This window comes from Rhincodon typus, chromosome 2 (assembly GCF_021869965.1).
Source record: "Rhincodon typus isolate 14 chromosome 2, sRhiTyp1.1, whole genome shotgun sequence".
In the NCBI taxonomy this organism is placed as follows: domain Eukaryota; kingdom Metazoa; phylum Chordata; class Chondrichthyes; order Orectolobiformes; family Rhincodontidae; genus Rhincodon; species Rhincodon typus.
The window spans coordinates 118,893,152-118,912,936 of NC_063333.1; the positions used below are offsets into that span (position 1 = coordinate 118,893,152).

General features: G+C 41.2%; 1 protein-coding gene across 1 annotated transcript in view; it reads left to right on the forward strand.

The window, feature by feature from the left end:
* Positions 1-2,847: 2,847 nt before the first annotated feature.
* Positions 2,848-19,785, forward strand: part of LOC109910683 (probable thiopurine S-methyltransferase) — a 43,307-nt gene continuing 26,369 nt past the window's right edge. Inside the window, exons 1-2 of the mRNA XM_048608881.1 lie at positions 2,848-3,020; positions 18,549-18,641. Coding sequence (XP_048464838.1) covers positions 2,848-3,020; positions 18,549-18,641 — 266 coding nt within the window. The remainder of the gene's footprint in view (positions 3,021-18,548; positions 18,642-19,785) is intronic.

The window sequence follows — 19,785 nt, forward strand, 5'->3', positions numbered from 1 at the left end:
TTATTTTCAATTTATCCCTCAAATGTAGACCATGTTTGGTTCTACGGTTCTGGCTGAGATATAACAACATGTTATAAATTGCATTATTTAGACACCGGAATTCTAAAAATCGCAAACATGTCACTTATCAACATTTTCAAAGGTGAAAACTCAGTCAGCCGTTATAATCACTGCAGTCTCACCAACTCCTGAGTTGTTCTTGGTGCAAAAATTTCAAGTGCATTCACCATTGATTTAGATAAATTATGGGATTACTTTACTGTTATGGCTGAATACTGACCTTTCAAGTATCCCAACATTTGATTGCTTTACTTCCTGCCACCAAGTATTCTCTCAAGTTTTAATTTGCTAATCAGAGCTCCATTGTGTTTCAATTTTCCATGAGTATTTTGCTTTCCAATTACAGAAAACTTTTGTGACTGTGTTTGTTGCCATTTAAATAAAGTTGTATTTCTTAATATTGAATTTCATCTGCAATTTGTCATCCCAGTTCCTAACCACTTGACCTATAGTGTGTATGATAGCCTCTGGAAGACAAACTCAGCTAGTCCCATGTTCACTTTTTTTTCCATTAGGCCAGCAATTTTTTTTCTCTTCAGCTAAGTATCTAATTCCCTCTTGAAAGCCATAACACTCTCTCATTCAGTTCATTCTAGATCTTAACCACTTGTTAGATTGAAAAATAAGTTTATTTTTCTATTACTTTTGGTTCTTTTGTCCTTCACCTTAAGTCAGCCTTCTGGTTCTCAACTTTTTCACCAATAGGAGCAGTGGACTGAATTTCTTTTGGCTAAGTGTCAGTTTTGTCGAGTTTCATGGACAGTTTCTCACCACAAGCCTAGCAAGACCTCTCGTGGTAACTTAGCAAACCTGCTTCATTTAACTAACCACCTCACCCTTATGGTGCCCTTCTAATTTAATTCCAGCCCAATTCTACCATTTGTCATTCCTGGAACAATTCCATTCTAGAATTGTTCGGTATCCCTAGCACCAATGCAATCTTTAAAAGGCCATTGAGCATCCAACATGCACTGTTATTCCAGAACTGCCCTGCAATTTTTGTGATATTTTTCATGGACGGGAAAATCAGTGCTGCGATTGGCAGGTAGGAGCCTGGACGCCCTTCTGGATGGGGTGGTGCAGAAGCATTACGTTTCTTCTTCGGTCAAGACCAGAAGAGGAGGTCATGACACCAGACCATTCCGGTCTGGTCCACAGTTGCCCCCTGAGTTAATGCTGTCTCGACCATTTGGAGGAATGCACTGCAGTGTAGAAAGAAGCTCAATAATCTTCTGTACTGTGCAGGTGCAAGTGCCACCATCTTCTTTCCAATATCTCATCCTCTCATACTGTATCCACCTCCTACCAAGGGTCATGCTCTACTACTGTCACTCAGGGCGGCACGGTGGCTCAGTAGTTAGCACTGCTGCCACAGCGCCAGGGATCTGTGTTCGATTCCACCCTCGGGCGACTGTCTGTGTGGAGTTTGCACATTCTCCCTGTGTCTGCGTGGGTTTTCTCCAGGTGCTCCGGTTTCCTCCCACAGTCCAAAGATGTGCAGGGTAGGTGGATTGGCCACGCTAAATTACCCATAGTGTTCAGGGATGTGTAGATTAGGTGGGTCATAGGGAGATGGGTCTGGGTGGGGTGCTCTGAGGGTCAATGTGGACTTGTTGGGCCAAAGGGCCTGTTTCCACACTGTAGGGATTCTATGATCTATGATTGCCTGCAACATCGTCCTTCTCCAGATGTCTCACACCCAACCTCACTAATCCAGCACACCTGTGTGTTGTCTACTCAGGTCATCTTCCCACCTTCACCAAAGTAACAGTTGTGCGATCCACTTTCATCTTCCATGATACCTTCCTCTTTCTCATTCCAGAAAGAAAACAAACCACAATAGGGCAAAAGATTGTTCAATGTTCAGCACCACTCTCATCTCCTCAGATACTTAAGCAGTCCATGTTCAAATGCCACAAGATCTGGACCAGTATCTAGGCTTGGGTTGACAAGTGGCATGTAATATTCACATCACACAAATACCAGGCAATGGCCATCTCCAACAAGATGCAATCTAACCACTGACCCTTGACATTCAATGGTGTTACATCATTGAATCCCTCACTATCAGCAACCTTGTGGTTAGCATTGACCAGAAACTCAACTGGACTTTCCATATAAACATAGTGGGTACAAGAGCAGGTGAGAGGCTAGGAATATTGTGATGAGTATCTTTCCTCCTGACTCCCTGAAGCCTGTTTACCATCTACAAGGCACAAGTCAGGAGTGTGATAGAATATTCCCTGCTTGCCTGAATAGGTGCAACTCCAACAACACTTAAGCTTTATACCATCCAGGACAAAGCAGCCCACTTGATTTGCACCACATCTACTCCCTGTACCACCAATGCTCAGTGGCAGCAAACTGTGCTATCTACAAGAAGCACTGCAGAAATTCACTCGAGATCCTTAGACATCACCTTCCAAGCCCGTGACCACTTCCAACGAGAAGGACAGGGCAGCAGATACATGGGAACACCGCCATCTGCAAGTTCCCCTCCAAGCCACACACCATCCTGACTTAGAAATATGTTGCTGTTCCTTCCCTGTCACTGGATCAAAATCATGGAATTCCATCCCTAAGGGCTTTTTGAGCAATTGAGTGATTTTTTATGGCAGTCTGCCCCAACCCCACTTTTCCCATAGGCTCCGTTATTTCTATAGCATGATTTTCTATAACGGGGTGTTGCACTATTGCATTATAGGAATGCAACTATCGCATTATAGCAGAACCGATTGTATAGGTGTATTAATATTGGGTTAGATTTGACAATGTGCTGTTCAGCCAATGGAACGTGCTACTGAGCCACCTGTTCAGCCGTTCCAGCCAGAACTGATTACCATACTGTCTGTGGACTGCAAGGAGAAACCCACTGCCTCAGGGAAGCCTCCTGGCTCTGGGTTGCACAATTTTGTGAAACTTGGAAGCCACCCGGGCTATAAAGTGGTTGCTTGGAACAGGTAAGGTTAGCGCAAACAGCCCAAATTTTCTTTTGTGCAAACTAGAGAACAATCCTGCTTCTCCTGGTCCCACAAAATATAGAGAACTTATCTGTTAAATTGACAGAAAGTAGAGTGTATGCAATGCAGGTTACTTCCCTTTCTGCCCTAAAGTGGCGCTTGCGAATAATGTATGTCATTCCACCATAATGCATCTTAAAAGAACCTATTGCCTGAAACAAGTCAATTGTTTTGGATACTCGATTGCAGTCAGAGCACTGATTCTGGAGAGGTATTTTCTAAGTAGTAGACGGAGCTCTGGAGCACGACCTGTTTCACGTGGTTGAGAGTTTCTTAACAACATTAGTAGCAGTGGAATACCAACAGGGATCAGGATACCTGATTTCATTATTTGAAAGATTGAATCCAGGAGTCCGAGGGATTGGCATACCTTCACTCAGAACTACAGAGGGCTGAGCGTTTGCCTAGATTCGCTGCCTGATAGAAGATCTCGGGAGGCGGCTGTTTCGGTTTCTGGAGTTAAGCTAAATGTTGGATTTTAAGAATTTAAATCTTAATTTTGTTTTCCCCTTGTGCATGCTTTAAATTTAAAACTGCAAGTAAGGGAAGGGTACTGATTTTGAAAAGTTGTATTTCGAGCTTCTTCTTGTAGGTCTTATAATACAAAATAAAGGAAATAAGTTCTCTAAGCACAGCATGTCATCAGCAACAGTGTGTTCAAATCCAGCATTTACAAAGTGTGGATCTTCTCAGGCAAGTCTAAATTAGCTCATTTTTAAGGGACAAAATGGCAGTCATTGGAGTGGTATGCTTTTCCTGTCAGATGTGGGAGATTAGGGAACAATTGATTGTCCGTGAAAACTATGTCTGAAGGAAATGTGTTTGGATGTGTTTCATAACAGACTGTTTAAAAAGCATGAAGTTTGATTTATCTCCGGGACCTGATCAAGTGTATCGAAGGACATTGTGAGAAGCTAAGGAAGAAATTGCAGGTTTCCTCGCACAGATATTTGTATCATTACAACCGTGGGTGAGGTGCTGGAAGACTGGAGGGTGGCTAATGTTGTGCCTTTATTTAAAAAAGGCTGAAAGGAGAAGCCAAGGAGCTATAAACCAGTGAGTCTAACGTCAGTGGTGGATAAGTTGTTGGAGGGGATTCTAAGGATTTGCATGCATTTGGAGAGGCAAGGACTGATTAGAGATAGTCAGCATGGCTTTGTGAGTGGGAATTCGTGTCTCTCAAACTTGATTGAGTTTTTTTGAAGAGGTGGCCAAGAAGATAGGTGAGAGATAGTAGGAACTGCAGATGCTGGAAAATCTGAGACAAGGTGCAGAGCTGGATGAATACAGCAGGCCAAGCAGCATCATAGGAGCAGGAAGGCTGACGTTTTGGCCCTAGACCCTTCGGGACAGAGCAGTAGACGTTGTCCACATGGACTTTAGTAAGACCTTTGACGAGGATCTGCTGATAGACTGCTTAGTAAGGTTAGATCACATGGGATTCAGGAAGAGCTTGCCAATTCGATACAGAATTGGTTTGACAAACTGTAAGAGACAGCGGGTGGTGGTGGAGGGTTTTTCAGACTGGGGGCCTGTGACCAGTGGTGTTCCACAGGGCTCAGTGCTGGGTCCACTGTTGTTTGTCATTTATACAAACAATTTGGATGAGAATGTAGGAGGCATGGTTAGTATTTTGTGGATGACACCAAAATTGGTGGTGTAGTAGACAGTGAAGGAGATTATCTAAGATTACAAAGGGATCTTAATCAATTGGGCCAATGGCTGAAGAATTGCTGATGGATTTTAATTTAGATAAATGTGAGGTGTTGCATTTTGGTAAGACAAACAAGGACAGACTTAGAGTTAATGGCAGGACCCTGAGTAGTGTTTTGAACAGAAATCTAAGGTTTCAGGTACATAATTCTTTGAAAGTTGTGTCATAGGTAGACAGGGTGGTGAAGAAGCCTTTGGCACCCTTTGCTCAGACCTTTGAGTATAGGAATTGCTATTGTACAGGATATTGGTGAGGCCACTTTTGCAGTACAATGTACCATTCTGGTCGTCCTGCTTTAGGAAGGATTTTATTGAATTGAAGAGGGTGCAGAAAAGATTTACAAGGATGTTACTGGGACTGGTGATTTTGAGTTATAGGGAGAGGCTGGACAGGCTGGGACCTTTTTCACTGGAGTGTAGAAGAAGTGACCTTATCAAGGTTTATAGAATTATGAGGGTCATAGGTAAGATGAATAGCAAAGGTCTTTTCCCTGGGGTAAAGGAGCTCAAAACTAGAGGGCATAATTTTAAGGTAAAAGGAGAAAGATTTAAAAGGGACTTAAAGGGCAACTTTTTCACACAGAGGGTGGTTCATTTGGGGAGAAAAAACTGCCAAAGGAAGTGGTCGAGAAGGGTACATTTACAACATTTAAAAGACATTTGAACAGATACATGAATAGGAAAGGTTTAGAGGGATATGGTCCAAATGCAGGCAAGTGGGACTAGTTAAGTTTGGGAAACTTAGTCAGCACGGACGAGTTGAACCGAAAGGTCTGTTTCTGTACTGTATGACTTTATATTGCAAAAAAAAGGGCAACAAGCATTTTTGGACTAGGCCCATGTTGAAATCTAACCAGTAGCATTTATCGACAATCTTAATCTGCAAATTCTTCATTGTTTTCCTCAAATACATTATAATTCTGTTGACCAAAGTGGATGTATCCAAAAATTTGTATTATCCAAGTTGTGACTTTGAAATCTCGTGTATCTCTCATCTGTGTATTACAACTGTCATGTGATGCCTACATGAATAACTGCTGATAATACGTACAAAATAGTTGCGTGAAGGTGTCTATTGTGTTTTGAGCCGACTCAAAAGCATAGCATTATTCTTTTCGTGCCACTTGAAAATTAAAGTTGAAGTTTAAGACAATTGAAGAGGTAGGAAGACTGAGTTAGCTGAAGTGGTTTGGGTAAATAGGTTAAACGAAAAAGTGTTGAAAAGTAGTGGCAGATACTTAAGGAGAACACGACACATAAAATTAAAGAGTTGAGTACAAGGACCAGTGTGGGAGAAGTTGATTCCAATATTTGATGCACTGGCACCAGGAATGGCATACGTGGGGGCTGTACGTTTGGGATAGTCTGCACCATACTGTGCTGTGACCAGTGTTCTTGCGAACTCCATAACCAGGAGAGTAGAGTCTGGTTTTTAGCGAAATATTAAGGGCAAGGGATCAAATGTGGAAAGATATGGTAAAAGAAAGGTGACAAGGTAAGAAGAAAGTAGCAATACTGGAAATGAAGTTCCGAGAATAGCGGGAAAATGACTAACATTTTAAAAAAAACTAGGAATACTCCTGCAGTCAAGACTAGATGATACAAAGATAACAAAAGATAAAACTAAATGCTCTGTGTCTGAATATGTGTAGCATTCATAAGAAGGTAAACAAATTGGTGCACGTTTGGAATAAATAAATGTGTCCTGATAGCCCTTACGGAGATGTCGCTGCAGGATGACAAGGGCTGTGTCCAAAATGTTTCAAGAATTCTAGGAAGCTAACTAAAGGTGTTTGTCAAGGATAGCATTGGTGTTATAGTTAGAGATGACCTTGCTTCAGGAGATGAGGATATAGAATTGTTTTAGGTTGAGATGTGAAATAATAGAGGAAGGAAGCTACTGGTGAGAGTGGTCTGCAGGCCCCCTAACAACCACAATATGGGACAAAGTGTGCAAGAGTTAAGTTTGGGTGCCTGTAATAAAGGGACACCAATAAAGGGACGGATGACTTAAATCTACATTTCAACTGGAAAAGTCAGATTGAGAGAAGTAGCATAACTGAGGAGTTCATAGACTGCTTTTGAGATAGTACTGCATTTTTAGAATTGAATTAGAGAATACGTTTTAGACTTAATATTGTGCGACCTGACAGGATTAGCTAATCACCTCAGAAAAGACAGTCCAGGTAACAGCAACCACATTATGATTAAAGTTAATATCCAGTTTTAAAGATTGTGTCTAAGACAAGAATTTTAAGTCTAAATAAGAGAAACTATATGGGTGTAATAGAAAAACAGAAATTGCTGGAGAAACTCAGCAGGTCTGTCAGCGTCTGTGGAGAGAAGTCAGTGTTAACATTTTGAGTTAGAACTTTTCTGAAGAAGGATCTGTAACACTTCTGTGATTTTGTAATGTGACAGAGAAACTGGGAGAATGAATGGAGTCCTTACAGGAAGCAGAATGTGAGGTAATGTAGTCAAGGTAACTGGGAATAAATAGGTTTATACTAGAGTTTTGGCGAAGATCTGTAGCTCGGATTGTGGATGGGGTTGTTGACCTGCTCACCGGGCTGGCTTGATTTTGTTCAGACGTTTCATCACAATGCTAGATGACGTCATCAGTGCAGCCTCCGATGAAGCAATGTTATTCTACTCCGCTTTGAATTTATACTGTCCGGTCCGTTATGGTGAGTACTGTCACTTCTGGTTTTGATCTGTATGGGTTTGTATATGGGGTCCAATTCTATATGTTTGTTGATTGAAGTATGGATGGAGAACCATGTCTTTAGGAATTCCCGTGCGTGCCTATGCTTGGCTTGGGCTACTATTGTTCCCTTGTCCCAGTTAAATTGATGGCCTTCATTGTCTGAATGTACTGATATTAAGGAGAGTTCATCATGTCATTTTGCTGCGAGCTGATGTTCATGTATTCTGATGGCGAGTTTCCTTCCTGTCTGTCCAATGTAGTATTTGTGGCAGTCGTTGCATAGTATTTTGTAAACCACGTTCGTTCTGCATGTTGTGGGAATGGGGTCTTTAATCCTTGTGAGTGTTTGTTGTAGAATGACGGTGGGCCACCATGATTCCTAGTGCTCTTAGGAGTCTTGTTGTCAGTTCCAGTATGTTCTTGATGTAGAGCCGTGTGGCCAGTGTGTTAGGTCATACTGTGTCCTTCTGTTGTTATCTGTTTTGTAGGCATCTGTGGATGAAGTTGCGGGGATATCTGTTTAAAGCGAGGATCTTGTATAAGTGTTCTTCTTCTTTCTTGCGTAGTTCTGGTGTGTTGCAGTGTGTCCTGGCCCGTTTAAATAGTGTCCTAATGCAGTTTTGTTTGTGGACGTTGGGGTGGTTGCCATGGAAGTTGAGGATTTGATTTCTGTGTACTGAGGTTTGGAACTCCCCATTCGTCAATCGCTCTACTTTAACATCCAGAAATGGAAGTTGATTGTTGTTTTCTTCTTCCCTTGTGAATTTAATCCCTGTGAATATGCTGTTGATGAGGTGGTGGGTCTCTTCTAATCTGATGCGTTTAATAATGACAAATGTGTAGTCTACATACCGGATCCACAGTTTAGGTTGAATGCAGGGGAGGGTGGTGTGTTCTAGTCTTTGCATGACTGCTTCTCCACAACATGCAAAACGAACATGGTTTACAAAATACCATGCAACGACTGCCACAAACATTACATCGGACAGGCAGGAAGAAAACTAACCATCAGAATACATGAACATCAGCTAGCAGACAAAACGACATGATTAACTCTACTTAATATCAGTACATTCAGACAATGAAGGCCATCAATTTAACTGGGACAAGGTAACCATAGTAGCCCAAGCCAAACATAGACACGCGCGGGAATTCCTAGAGACATGGTTCTCCACCCATACTTCAATCAACAAACATATAAAATTGGACCCCATATACAAACCCAAACAGATCAAAACCGGAAATGACAGTACTCCCCATAATGGACCGGACAGTATAAATTCAAAGCGGAGTAGAATAACTTGCTTCATCGGAGGCTGCACTGATGACGTCATCTAGCATTGTGACAAAACATCTGAACAAAAACAAGCCAGCTCGGCGAGCAGGTCAACGACCTCAGGTTTGTACTAGATATTAGTGGACAGCCTGTCCCCCAAAGCGGAGAAATCAGAGCTGGATGAGGTGAAGGTGAGAGAAGAGCGGATATCAGAAGAAAATTGATTAACTTTTCAATTCTGGATGAGAGCAGGAATTGGCACGGATGCAGTCATCAATGTAACAGGAAAAGAGTTGTGGGAGGGGACCCCAAGTAGGAGTGGAACAAGGAATGTTCCACACATCTATTTCTTTGTGAGTTATAACTGGAATCCATGTTTGTACTCATCACTACATCCTTTACTTGGAAAAGATGAGATATGTTAAACAAAAAGTTATTCAAATGAGAACAAGCTCAGTAAGGTGGAGGAGAGTGGTAGTCGAAGGAGATTGTTTCTTCCTTAAAGAAAGGCCTGGACAGAGAGCCCTTATACTCTCTTATTAGGGAATTGAGATAAAGAAGGATTGCATGTGATTCTGGGCTGGGCTTAGAAAATCATGGAACTAACATCAACCTTCAGAACAATCATGAATGTCAGTGGGAAGAGACTTGAAAATTGGGTGAAAAAATAGAGTCAAACTAGAAAGATAGAAGTTCATTATAATTTAGGAGGTTATATTTATGTTAAACTAAGGCATATGGAGACTGCATCATTATGTGTAATTTGGTCTCTTTTTATTTAAGAAAGAATGAAAATGCTTTTGACACGGTTCAGAGAAGTTTACTGGACTGATACCTGTAATGAATGGGATGTCTAATGAGGATAGGCTACAGAGGCTGGGTTGTTTCCACTGGTGTTGAGAAGAGTGAAGGGGATTTGTTTCAAGTGTGTAAGAACCTGAACGATCTTGACAAGGTGGACATGGAAAGGATGTTTTCTCTTTATGTGTCAGTCCAGAACTAGGAGGCATTGCTATAACATTGGGGGTTACCCTTTTAGAGTCATAGAGATGTACAACATGGAAACAAACCCTTCGGTTCAACTTGTCCATGCTGACCAGATATCCTAAATTAATCTAGTCCCATTTGTCAGCATTTGGCTCATACCCTGGTAAATCCTTCCTATTCATATACCCATCCAGATGCCTTTTAAATGTTGTAATTGAACCAGCTTCCACTCCCTCTGGCAGCTCATTTCACACACGCACGATCCTCTGTGTGGAAAAAGTTGCCCTTAGCTCCCTTTTAAATCTTTCCCCTCTCACCTTAAACCTATGCCCTCTACTTTTGGGCTCCTTGACCCTGAGGAAAAGACCTTGTCTATTTACCCTATCCATGCGCCCATGATTTTATAAACTTCTATAAGGTTGCCCCCTCAGTCTCCAATGCTGCAGGGAAAATAGCTCCAGCGTATTCAGCCTCTTCCTATAGCTCAAGCCCTCCAACCCCAGCAAGATCCTTTTAGATCCTTTCTGAACCTTCTCAAGTCTCACAACATCCTTCATATAACAGGGAATTGCATGCAGTATTCCAAAAGTAGCCTAACCAATGTCCTGTATTGCTGCAACATGATGTCCAAACTCCTATACTCAATGCACTGCCAAGTTCACCAACAAGTTCGCGCCGACTCTCTGGAGAGCATCCCACCCAGGCTCACCCACCTCCAACCCCCTGCTACTGTATCCATCTTACCCTGCATTTCCCATGGCCAATCCACCTAACCTGCACATTTTTGGACTGTGGGAGGAAACCAGAACACCCAGAGGAAACCCACGCAGACACAGGGAGAGTTGCCCGAGGCTGGAATTGAACCCGGGTCCCTGGCGCTGTGAGGCAGCAGTGCTAACCACTGAGCCACCATGCTGCCTGTTTGACAATCGGGTTTGACAAATTTTCTTGAGATTGTTGAAGACGTATCAACTCTGCTTGTTAAATGGAAATCAAAACATGTTGTGTATTTGGATTTCCAGAAGGCATTTGATAATGTGCCATATAAAAGTTATTTAATAAAATTGGAGCTCACGGTACTAGGGTAGTATAGTAGCATAGCCTGGTTAACACATACAAGAGAGAAAGTTGGGATTGTGGGTCTTTTTCAGGTTGGAAAAATATAGTGGGTTCCATTAAGGATTAGTCCTAGGATCTCAATTATTTGCTATCTATATTAATGACTTGGAGCAGCAGGATGCAGAGTATAAGGTATCCAAATTTGCTGTCATTGCAAAAATAGGGAGGGCATGTTGTTTTGAGGACATAAGATTTCTTTAAGGAGATTGGTGTGTTATAGGTTGAGTGAATAGACAAATCCTTGGTAGATAGAGTTTAATATATGAAGTGTAAAACTCCAAAAAGCTGCAGAGCAGAGGGAGCTGGGTGTTCTTGTACATGAAACATAAAAGTTAACATGCAGGATATAGCAAGTAATTAAGAGGGTGAATGGAATTTTGGCCTTTATTGCTAAGGGGTTGGAGTTTTCAAAACAGGGGTGTCCTCTTAAAACTGTACAAGGTGATGGTGAGGTTGCACATGGACAATTTTGATCCCTTTATTTAAGAAAGAAAATGCTGGCATTGGGGAAAGTTAAAAGATTCCAGAATTAGGAGGTTGGTGTATCAAGAAGGGCTAAACAAGTTTAACCTTCGTTCATTAGAGTTTAGAAGAATGAGGAGTGACCCTGTTGAAGCATACTACATTCTCAGGAGCTTCACAAAGTAGATGTTGAAATGTTTCCACTCATGGGGGAATCTTGAACTAGGGGATTTACTTACAAAAAATGTTTTTAATTAAGACTGAGATGCAAGGAAATTTCTTGCCAGAGGGTCGTGAATGTCTGGAATTCTTTACAGCAGAGAGTTGTGGAGTCTAGACCACCCATAGTATTTAAAGAGGAGGTCAGTAGATTATTGAAACATAGAGGAGTTGAAGGCTATGAAGAGCTGGCACGAAAGAGGACTTGAGGCTGCAATGATCAGCCATGATCTCATTGAATGTTAGGGCAGAGAGAGGGATTGGTCCACTCCTGCTCCTATTTCTTATTAAAGAAGGTATACAATGCTGCAAAGAGTAGGGTAGACCAAAAGATTGGAAAAGGTTTGGAAACAGCAAAAGATAACAATGTGCAAAGGGAGAAATTGGAGCATCTCGGAAAGCTAGCAAGAAATATGAACAAAAATAAAGCTTCTATCAGTATACAAAAAATATGAAAATAATATCTAGAGTGAGCTTTGTTCCTTTCAGAGGGTAAAACTGAGGAATTAATTGGAAATGAAAAACCGCAGAGGCCTTGAACAGTATGTTCTGTTTGTTTTCACAACAGAGGATGTAAAAAGCACCCCAATATGATCAGAAAATCAACAGACAAAAGGGAAGGAGGAACTTTAAACCTTGACTGTCACTAGAGGAAAAGTAATGGGAAAACTAAGTTCACTGGAGGTTGATCAGTCCCCTGAACCCGATACCTTAAATTATTATCATCTAATATATTTTTTAATCAATCTATTCAGAGATGGTGTAACTTGCCCCAGTGGTAAACAAAGCAGCAGGTTAACATCTGTAGTGGTGGATTCAACTATGTGGAAAAATATGAAAGAAATGACAGGGAAGGAGAACTCAGGAGAGGTTGTTAAAGTCTCCAGCACAGACACAAATAGGACTGTGTTTGGAAAGAGCTAGCAATCAAACTTCAAGCACACTGGATAAATTAATGACAATGAGAAGAAGGACGGTTAATACAGGACTGAAGGTGTTATTTCTGAATGCAAGCAGTATAAGGAATAAGGTAAATGAGCTTGTGGCACAGATCAAAATTGGCAGGTATGACGTGGTGGACATCACAGAGACATGGCTGCAAGGGGATCAGGATTGGCAACTGAATATCCAAGGATATACATCCTATATAAAAGGTAGGCAGGTGGGCCAAGGGGGTAGGTTTGCCTTATTAGTAAGAAATGAAATTAAATCAATAGGAAGAAATGAAATGGTGTCAAATGGTGTAGAATCTGTGTGGGTAGAATTGAGGAACCACAAAGGTTAAAAAAAACCATAGTTGGAGTTGTTTACAGGCCTCCATACAGTAGCCAGGAGCTGGGGCGCAAGATACACCAGGAGATAGAAAAGGTGTGTAAGAAAGGCAGTCACAGTGATCATGGGGGATTTCAATATGCAGGTGGACTGGGAAAATCATGTTGGTAGTGGATTGCAAGAAAAGCAGTTTGTGGAATGTCTACAAGATGGCTTTTTGGAGCAGCTCGTGGTGGAGCCCACAAGGGAACAGGCAATACTGGATTTAGTGTTGTGCAATGAGGCAGACATGATAAGGGAGCTTAAGGTGAAGGAACCCTCAGGAGGCAGTGATCATAATATGATAAAATTTACTGTGCAATTTGGGAGGGAGAAGATAGAATCAGAGGAAACGGTATTACAGCTGAATAAAGGCAACTACAGAGGTATGAGGGAAGAGCTAGGCAGAATTGACTGGAAGAGGAGCCTAGCAGAAAAGACAGTGGAACAAAATTTGGCAGGAGTTTCTGGGAGTAATTCAGGAGACACAGCAAAAATTCATCCCTAGGAAAAAGACGCATGGTACAGGGAGGATGAAGCAACCATGGCTGACTAAGGAAGTCAGGGATAGCATAAAAGCAAAAGAGAAAGCATATAATGTGGCGAAGGGCAGTGGGAAATCAGAGGATTGAGAAGCTTACAAAGACCAACAGAGGACAACAAAAAAAGAAATGAGGGTGAAGATTAAATATGAGGGTAAGCTAGCCAGTAATATAAATGAAGACTGTAAGAGTTTCTTTAGATATATAAAGGGCAAAAGAGAGGCAAAAATGGACATTGGACCACTGGAAAATGACATTGGAGAGATAGTAATGGGGAACAAGGAAATGGCTGAGGAACTGAATAATTACTTTGTGTCAGTCTTCACGATGGAAGACACGAGTAATAGCCCAAAAATTCAAGAGTCGGGGGCAGAACTGAGTATAGTGGCCATCACCAAGGAAAAGGTGCTAGTAAAACTGATTGGCCTGAAGGTAAATAAATCACCTGGACCAGATGGACTACACCCCAGAGTTCTAAAGGAGAAAGCTGAAGAGACATGACACGACAAAAGTTGTTGAAAGGTGATCATGATCATTTGAGCATTGTTAGATGACTGGCTGACTAAAAGTAAGTAAGAACAGGAGTAGGCCCTTCACCCCTTTGAAGTTGTTCTCTCATTCAGTATGATCATGGCTGATCCTCTATCTCAATAGTGTATTCCTTTCTTCCATAAATTAATCTTTCTTGAATATATTCAGTAACTTGACCTCCACAGCCTTCTCTGATAGAGAATTCCACAGATTCACTATTATTTGAAGAAATGTTTCCTCACCCCAATTCTAAATGGTCAACCCCATAATCTGAGACTGTGACCCTGCTTCTAGACTCCCCACCTGGGGAAAATATTCCTGCATCTCGCCTGTTAGAATGTTATACCTTTCAATCTCATTCTTCTAAATTCTAGTGAATACAGGTCCAATGGAAGAAGTATCTCCTCCTGGGATAGTCCTGCTCTCTCCAGTATCACCCAATGAACCTCTGTTGCACTCCCTGTATGGCAAATATATCCTTCCTTTGGTAGGGAGATCAAAACCGCAGACAACACCCCAGGTGTGGTCTCACCAAGGCCCTATACAATTGCAGTGCTTTTGAACTCCAATCCAGTTGCAATAAAGGCCAAGGGTCTCTTGAAATAGTGCTACGGAAATTAATGGGATTAAAGGTTGACCGGGCTGGATAATCTACATTCCCCAGAGTATGAAAGGAAATTGCCCTGGATATATTGAATGCATTGGTGGTCATCTTCCAAACTTCTGCACATTCTGGAGCAGTTCCTATAGATTAGGGGGTGACAAATGTAACTCTGCTATTTAAAAATCGAGGGAGAGGAAAAAATAACAGAATTACAGACCAGTAGACCAAACAACAGGAGTGAAGGAAATACTAAAGTCTGTTATAAAAGCTGTGATAACAATACTTTGAAAGCATTAATGAGATTGGACAAAATCAGCATGGCTCTATGAAAGGCATATCATGCTCAACAAATCTACTGGAGTGTTTTTAGGTTTTGTTTTCGCTAGTGCTGAGGGGATTGTTTAAACTAGAATGGTAGGTGGTCCCAGTTCTGCTCAGATATAATCATTCTGCTTTTACTAGTTCCACCTTCCCCAGAACTGATCCCAGTTTTCCAGGAATTTGATCTCTTCCTCTTATCCCACTTCTCCAGCCAGGCATCCAACTGATATGCCCAGTTATTTCTATTCTCACTTGCCCGTGGCACTCATTATTATATTTTGAGGTACAACATTTTACTTTACAACTTGCCTCCTTGTATCCTGCTTGTTGGACCTTTTCCATTTTTCTACCTATGCTGGTACCAATATGTACCATGACCAGCGATTGTTTACCATCCCACTTCAGAATACTCTGCAACTGCTCTGTGACAGCGTTGACGGTTGCACGGCTGAGGCAACATACTATCCGAGCATCTCTTTCATGACACACAAATGCCTATTCCTCTTACAATTGATCCCCTATCACTATAGCCCTATTGTTTTTCAGCCTTGCCTCTTGTCTACCGGATTTGACTTCTGCTACAATCCCCTGAGAATGTGATTTCCCACCTCCCCAACAGCATCTAAAATAGTGTATCTGTTAAAAAGGGTTTGATCACAGGGGAGTGCCATACTATCTGCCTTCCTCAATTCTGCCTCTTAAGTCTTTACCTGTGGTGTGACTATCTTGCAGAAATGTGCTGTCTGTAATAAACTCAGCATAGTGTATGTTTCACAGTCAGTCCACCTGCCACTTCAAATCTAAAATGCGGTTAGCCAGTAGCTGTGGCTAGACAGATTTCCTGCACACATGATAGCCAGGGTCTCTGGAAGTGTCCATAATTTCCCATGCATGGGGGAAGCATATCATGGGTGCAAGTTCTGTTGCAATGACTTTGTTTTAGTTACTCTCGTTAAAGAATACTGATTATGCTAGGGACCTTGTTTCGCTGCAATGCAAAGTCTTCGCCTTAAGTTTCTGATGACCTTACTTTAAGTCTTAAATTTATTTATGTTACGTTACTTTTATTATCTTGTTTTGTTGGTTAAATCCAAGTGCAACAACTTGTTGAAAAAATATACACTTTTCTAATTGCAGTAATTTGAAGAGAATCGCTAACAGCAGTGTTTTTTAACCAACTAATGAACTCATGGTTTTCTTGTGATCGCAATCTTGGTTTTCCACTCTGTTTCGAACTCAACATTAGCTGCTTCCTCACCGGTCCAACTCCCACAGTAGTTGGTAGAGAGGAAGATTTGAGAAAACACTTTTGGCTAAATTGTTCCTTTTCAGATAGAGTGTTAACACAAGTAATTAAGGTTAACTGAACAGTAGTAGGCCAGCCCCGCAAAGCTGTTCTATCATTGAATAAAATCTTGACGATCTGAATGCACTTTCTTGACTCATCCTCAATACTTGACTGCCTTGTTGAGTAAAATTCATTAAACTTCAACCTTGACTGTATTCAATTACACAGCCTCCACTGCTCCCTAGAGAAAATAATTATAAACAACAATGACCCTCCAAGAGAAAAATCCACCTCCTTTCTGTCTTAAATGGGAGTCACCTTAGTTTTAAACTGTACCATCTGTTTGGAGATTCCCTCACAAGAGCAAACATCCTCTCAGCTGTCAAACCCCATCAGAATCTTATGTTTCTTCCAAACTCCGTTGGGTATAGAACCTTTTTATGAAATTATTCCAATGCAGTATGCCCTGGCCTTAAGTAAAATGGACTGAACTGTACATAGTTCTATCCTAAGCATGCCATTGACTTACCTAGCACCCCACCCCTTAACCAACTGCCACACTAACCTCACAATTAACTACATATTTACCCTTTCACAACAGCTGACAAAATGGCTGTGCTGGTTGACATGTAAATCACAGATCATGGCATATTGTTGTAAAAGGGGGCACAATATGACTACAGTTGCCACTCCTCAGAATATCTAGGGCCATATTTAGGCTCAGAAACTATTCCACATTCATTCTGTGAGCTCATCTTCCAGGCCACATTTGCCAATTTGACATAATTCACAATTATTTCACAAACCCCTATTGTCTATTGATGTAAATTTTGTCCTACTGATATGTTAAAAAAAGTCCCACCAGCAACTTCTTTCCTTGCTGTTCCTGTTCCTGATTCTATATGTTGATCTTCTAATTCAAGATCACTTACTCAGTTATATTGATCTCATCATTTATTAACGGAGCTTTCTTTTCCTTTCTTATTATCCTTTTGAAATGTCAGATATTCTTGAATATTCAGGTCCTAGCCCTGGTCACCATAGACATGTAATAGCCATCATACCATATGCATTTACACTACCAATTCATACACCTTGTATCTGAATTCTCATGGATATTCATAACAGAGCCTTTTCTCTATTTACTTACTGTTCTTGTATACTGTAGCCTTTATTGATGGTGGGGACGGGAAACGGGTGATTGCTGTTAATTGATTAATGTCTGAATAATATATGAAAAAAATGTCTGAATATATTAGGTGAATCGGCTATAGTCACAGTCCCCCAAGCGTGGAATTGAACCAAGGTCCCTGGCGCTATGAGGTGACAGTGCTGACCACTGAGCCACCATGCTGCCTGCACTTAAGTTGATGAAGACTACAGCATGCTATATATAGTGCAAAATGCATTCAGCATAAAGCATTCTGGAGCCTTGTTGAGAAATCACAAGAAGTTGACATGTAATTAAAAGAGAAATGAAATTTTGGCCTTTTACTGCAAGTGTGATGGAGCATAATAGTAAGGAAGTCATCCACAGGGCATTGGTAAGACCACATGTAGAATTCTGTATACACTTTCTCCACCTCAAATTAAGGAGGGACATATTGCATTTTGAAGGAGTTCAATGGAAGTTCACCAGATTGATTTCTGGCAGTAGGTGTTTGTCTTATGAGGAAACATTGAACAAATTGGACCTCCGCTCATTAAAGTTTAGAGGAATGAGAGGTTATTTATCTTGAAATGTAAAATTGTGTGGGGCCTTGACAGAGGAGATGTTTAGAGGATGATGTGTCTTATGGAAAAATGTTGAAATTTGGGGGAGGGGGAGGTGTCTCAATTCGGGCAGAGGCGAGGAGGATTTTTTGAGGGTTATTAGGTTTTGGAATTTGTTTTTCCATCAAGAAATGAGATCTTGATTAAATATATTCAATGTTAAGTTAGTTGATCTTTAATTTGATAATAGAGTCAAATGTTATGGTAGGCAACAGGAAAGTAGTGTTAAGGTCGCAATCCAATCAACCCTGATTGTGTTTAATGGTGGAGGAGGGTTGAGTGGCTGAATAGCCGACACTTTCTATTTCTTAAGTTTGTATGTTATTATGTCGCATGTTCTTTTTGCTAATGAATCAGTGCACACTTCTTTCTGATCTTTGTGTTGCTGCATCTTTCGCTTCCACTATTTCTCCTAACTTCTGTCATTGTCCTCCAGTTCTTTTTATTTAATACCAGTTCCTTTTAGATCCATGTTCCTTCAAGCCTAGGAACTTGTATGTCAGCTTTTACTACAGTTTTGATAAGTCCGCCATTTCAAAACATTGTATGTTCCGATATTGGAAAAATTGTTTTAGTGAAATATTTTATGCTTTAGAACTTCCTTTTTTTTTGTAGACTGCTGCAGAAATACCTGGACATCATTCTAAATGGGAGGAAACAAATCCGTATTTTTGTCCCCCTCTGTGGAAAGTCACGTGATATGAAATGGTGAGTAAATTCTTGATTTGAGAATTTAGCTTCAAAACGTTTTTCCAGTTGGTTGTTCAAAATATATGCTTAAAATGCTGGAACAGATGCTGCCTGTTATGTAGAGGCAAGAGAAACAGACTTAACGTTTCAGATTAATGACCTTTCTTTACTGGGAAATGCTAGTGAAGCTAGGTTTTAAGTAAGTGAAGAAGGATCTGAAGGACAGGAGTGATTGAAGGATGAAATGGATGATAATGCGACGCAAAAGGGGGTTGTGTCAGCTACAGATTTGCACGAGCCATTTAGAGTCATAGAGCTGTACAGCACGGAAACAGACCCTTCAGTACAATTTGCCCATGCAGACAAGATATCCTGAATTAATCTAGGTTCATTTGCCAGCTTTGGCCCATATCCCTCTAAACCCTTCCTATTCATATAACCATCCAGATGCCTTTTAAATGTTGTAATTGTACCAGCCTCCACCACTTCCCCTGGCAGTTCGTTCCATATGTGCATGAAAAAGTTCGCCCTTAGGTCCTTTTTTAATCTTTCCCCTCTCACCTTAAACCTATGCCTTCTGGTTTTGGACTCCCTATCAGGAGAAAAAGACCTCAACTATTCACCCTATCCATGTCCTTTGTGATTTTATAAACTTCTATAAGGTCACCCCCAGCCTCCGACATTCCCAAGAAAACAGCTCCAGCCTATTCAGCCTCTCACTATAGCTGAAACCGTCCAACCCCGGCAACATCCTTTCTGAAACCTTTCAAGTTTCATAACATCTTTCCTATAGCAGGGAGACCAGAAATGAACGCAGCGTTCTACAAGTGGCCTAACCAATGTCCTGTACAGCTGCAATATGACATCCCAATTCCTATACTCAATGTACTGACCAATAAAGGCAAGCGTACCAAATGCCTTCTTCACTACCCCGTCTCCCTGCTACTGTGCCTTCAAGGAACTATGAACCTGCATCCCAAGGCCTCTTTGCTTAGCAACACTCCTCAGGGCCCTTCCATTAAGTGTATAAATCCTGTCCTGATTAGCATTACCAAAATGCAACACCTCACACTTATCCAAATTAAAGTCCATCTGCCATTCCTTACCCCATCAGTCCATTTGATCAAAGTCCCGGTGTACCTTCTTCACTGTCCACTACACC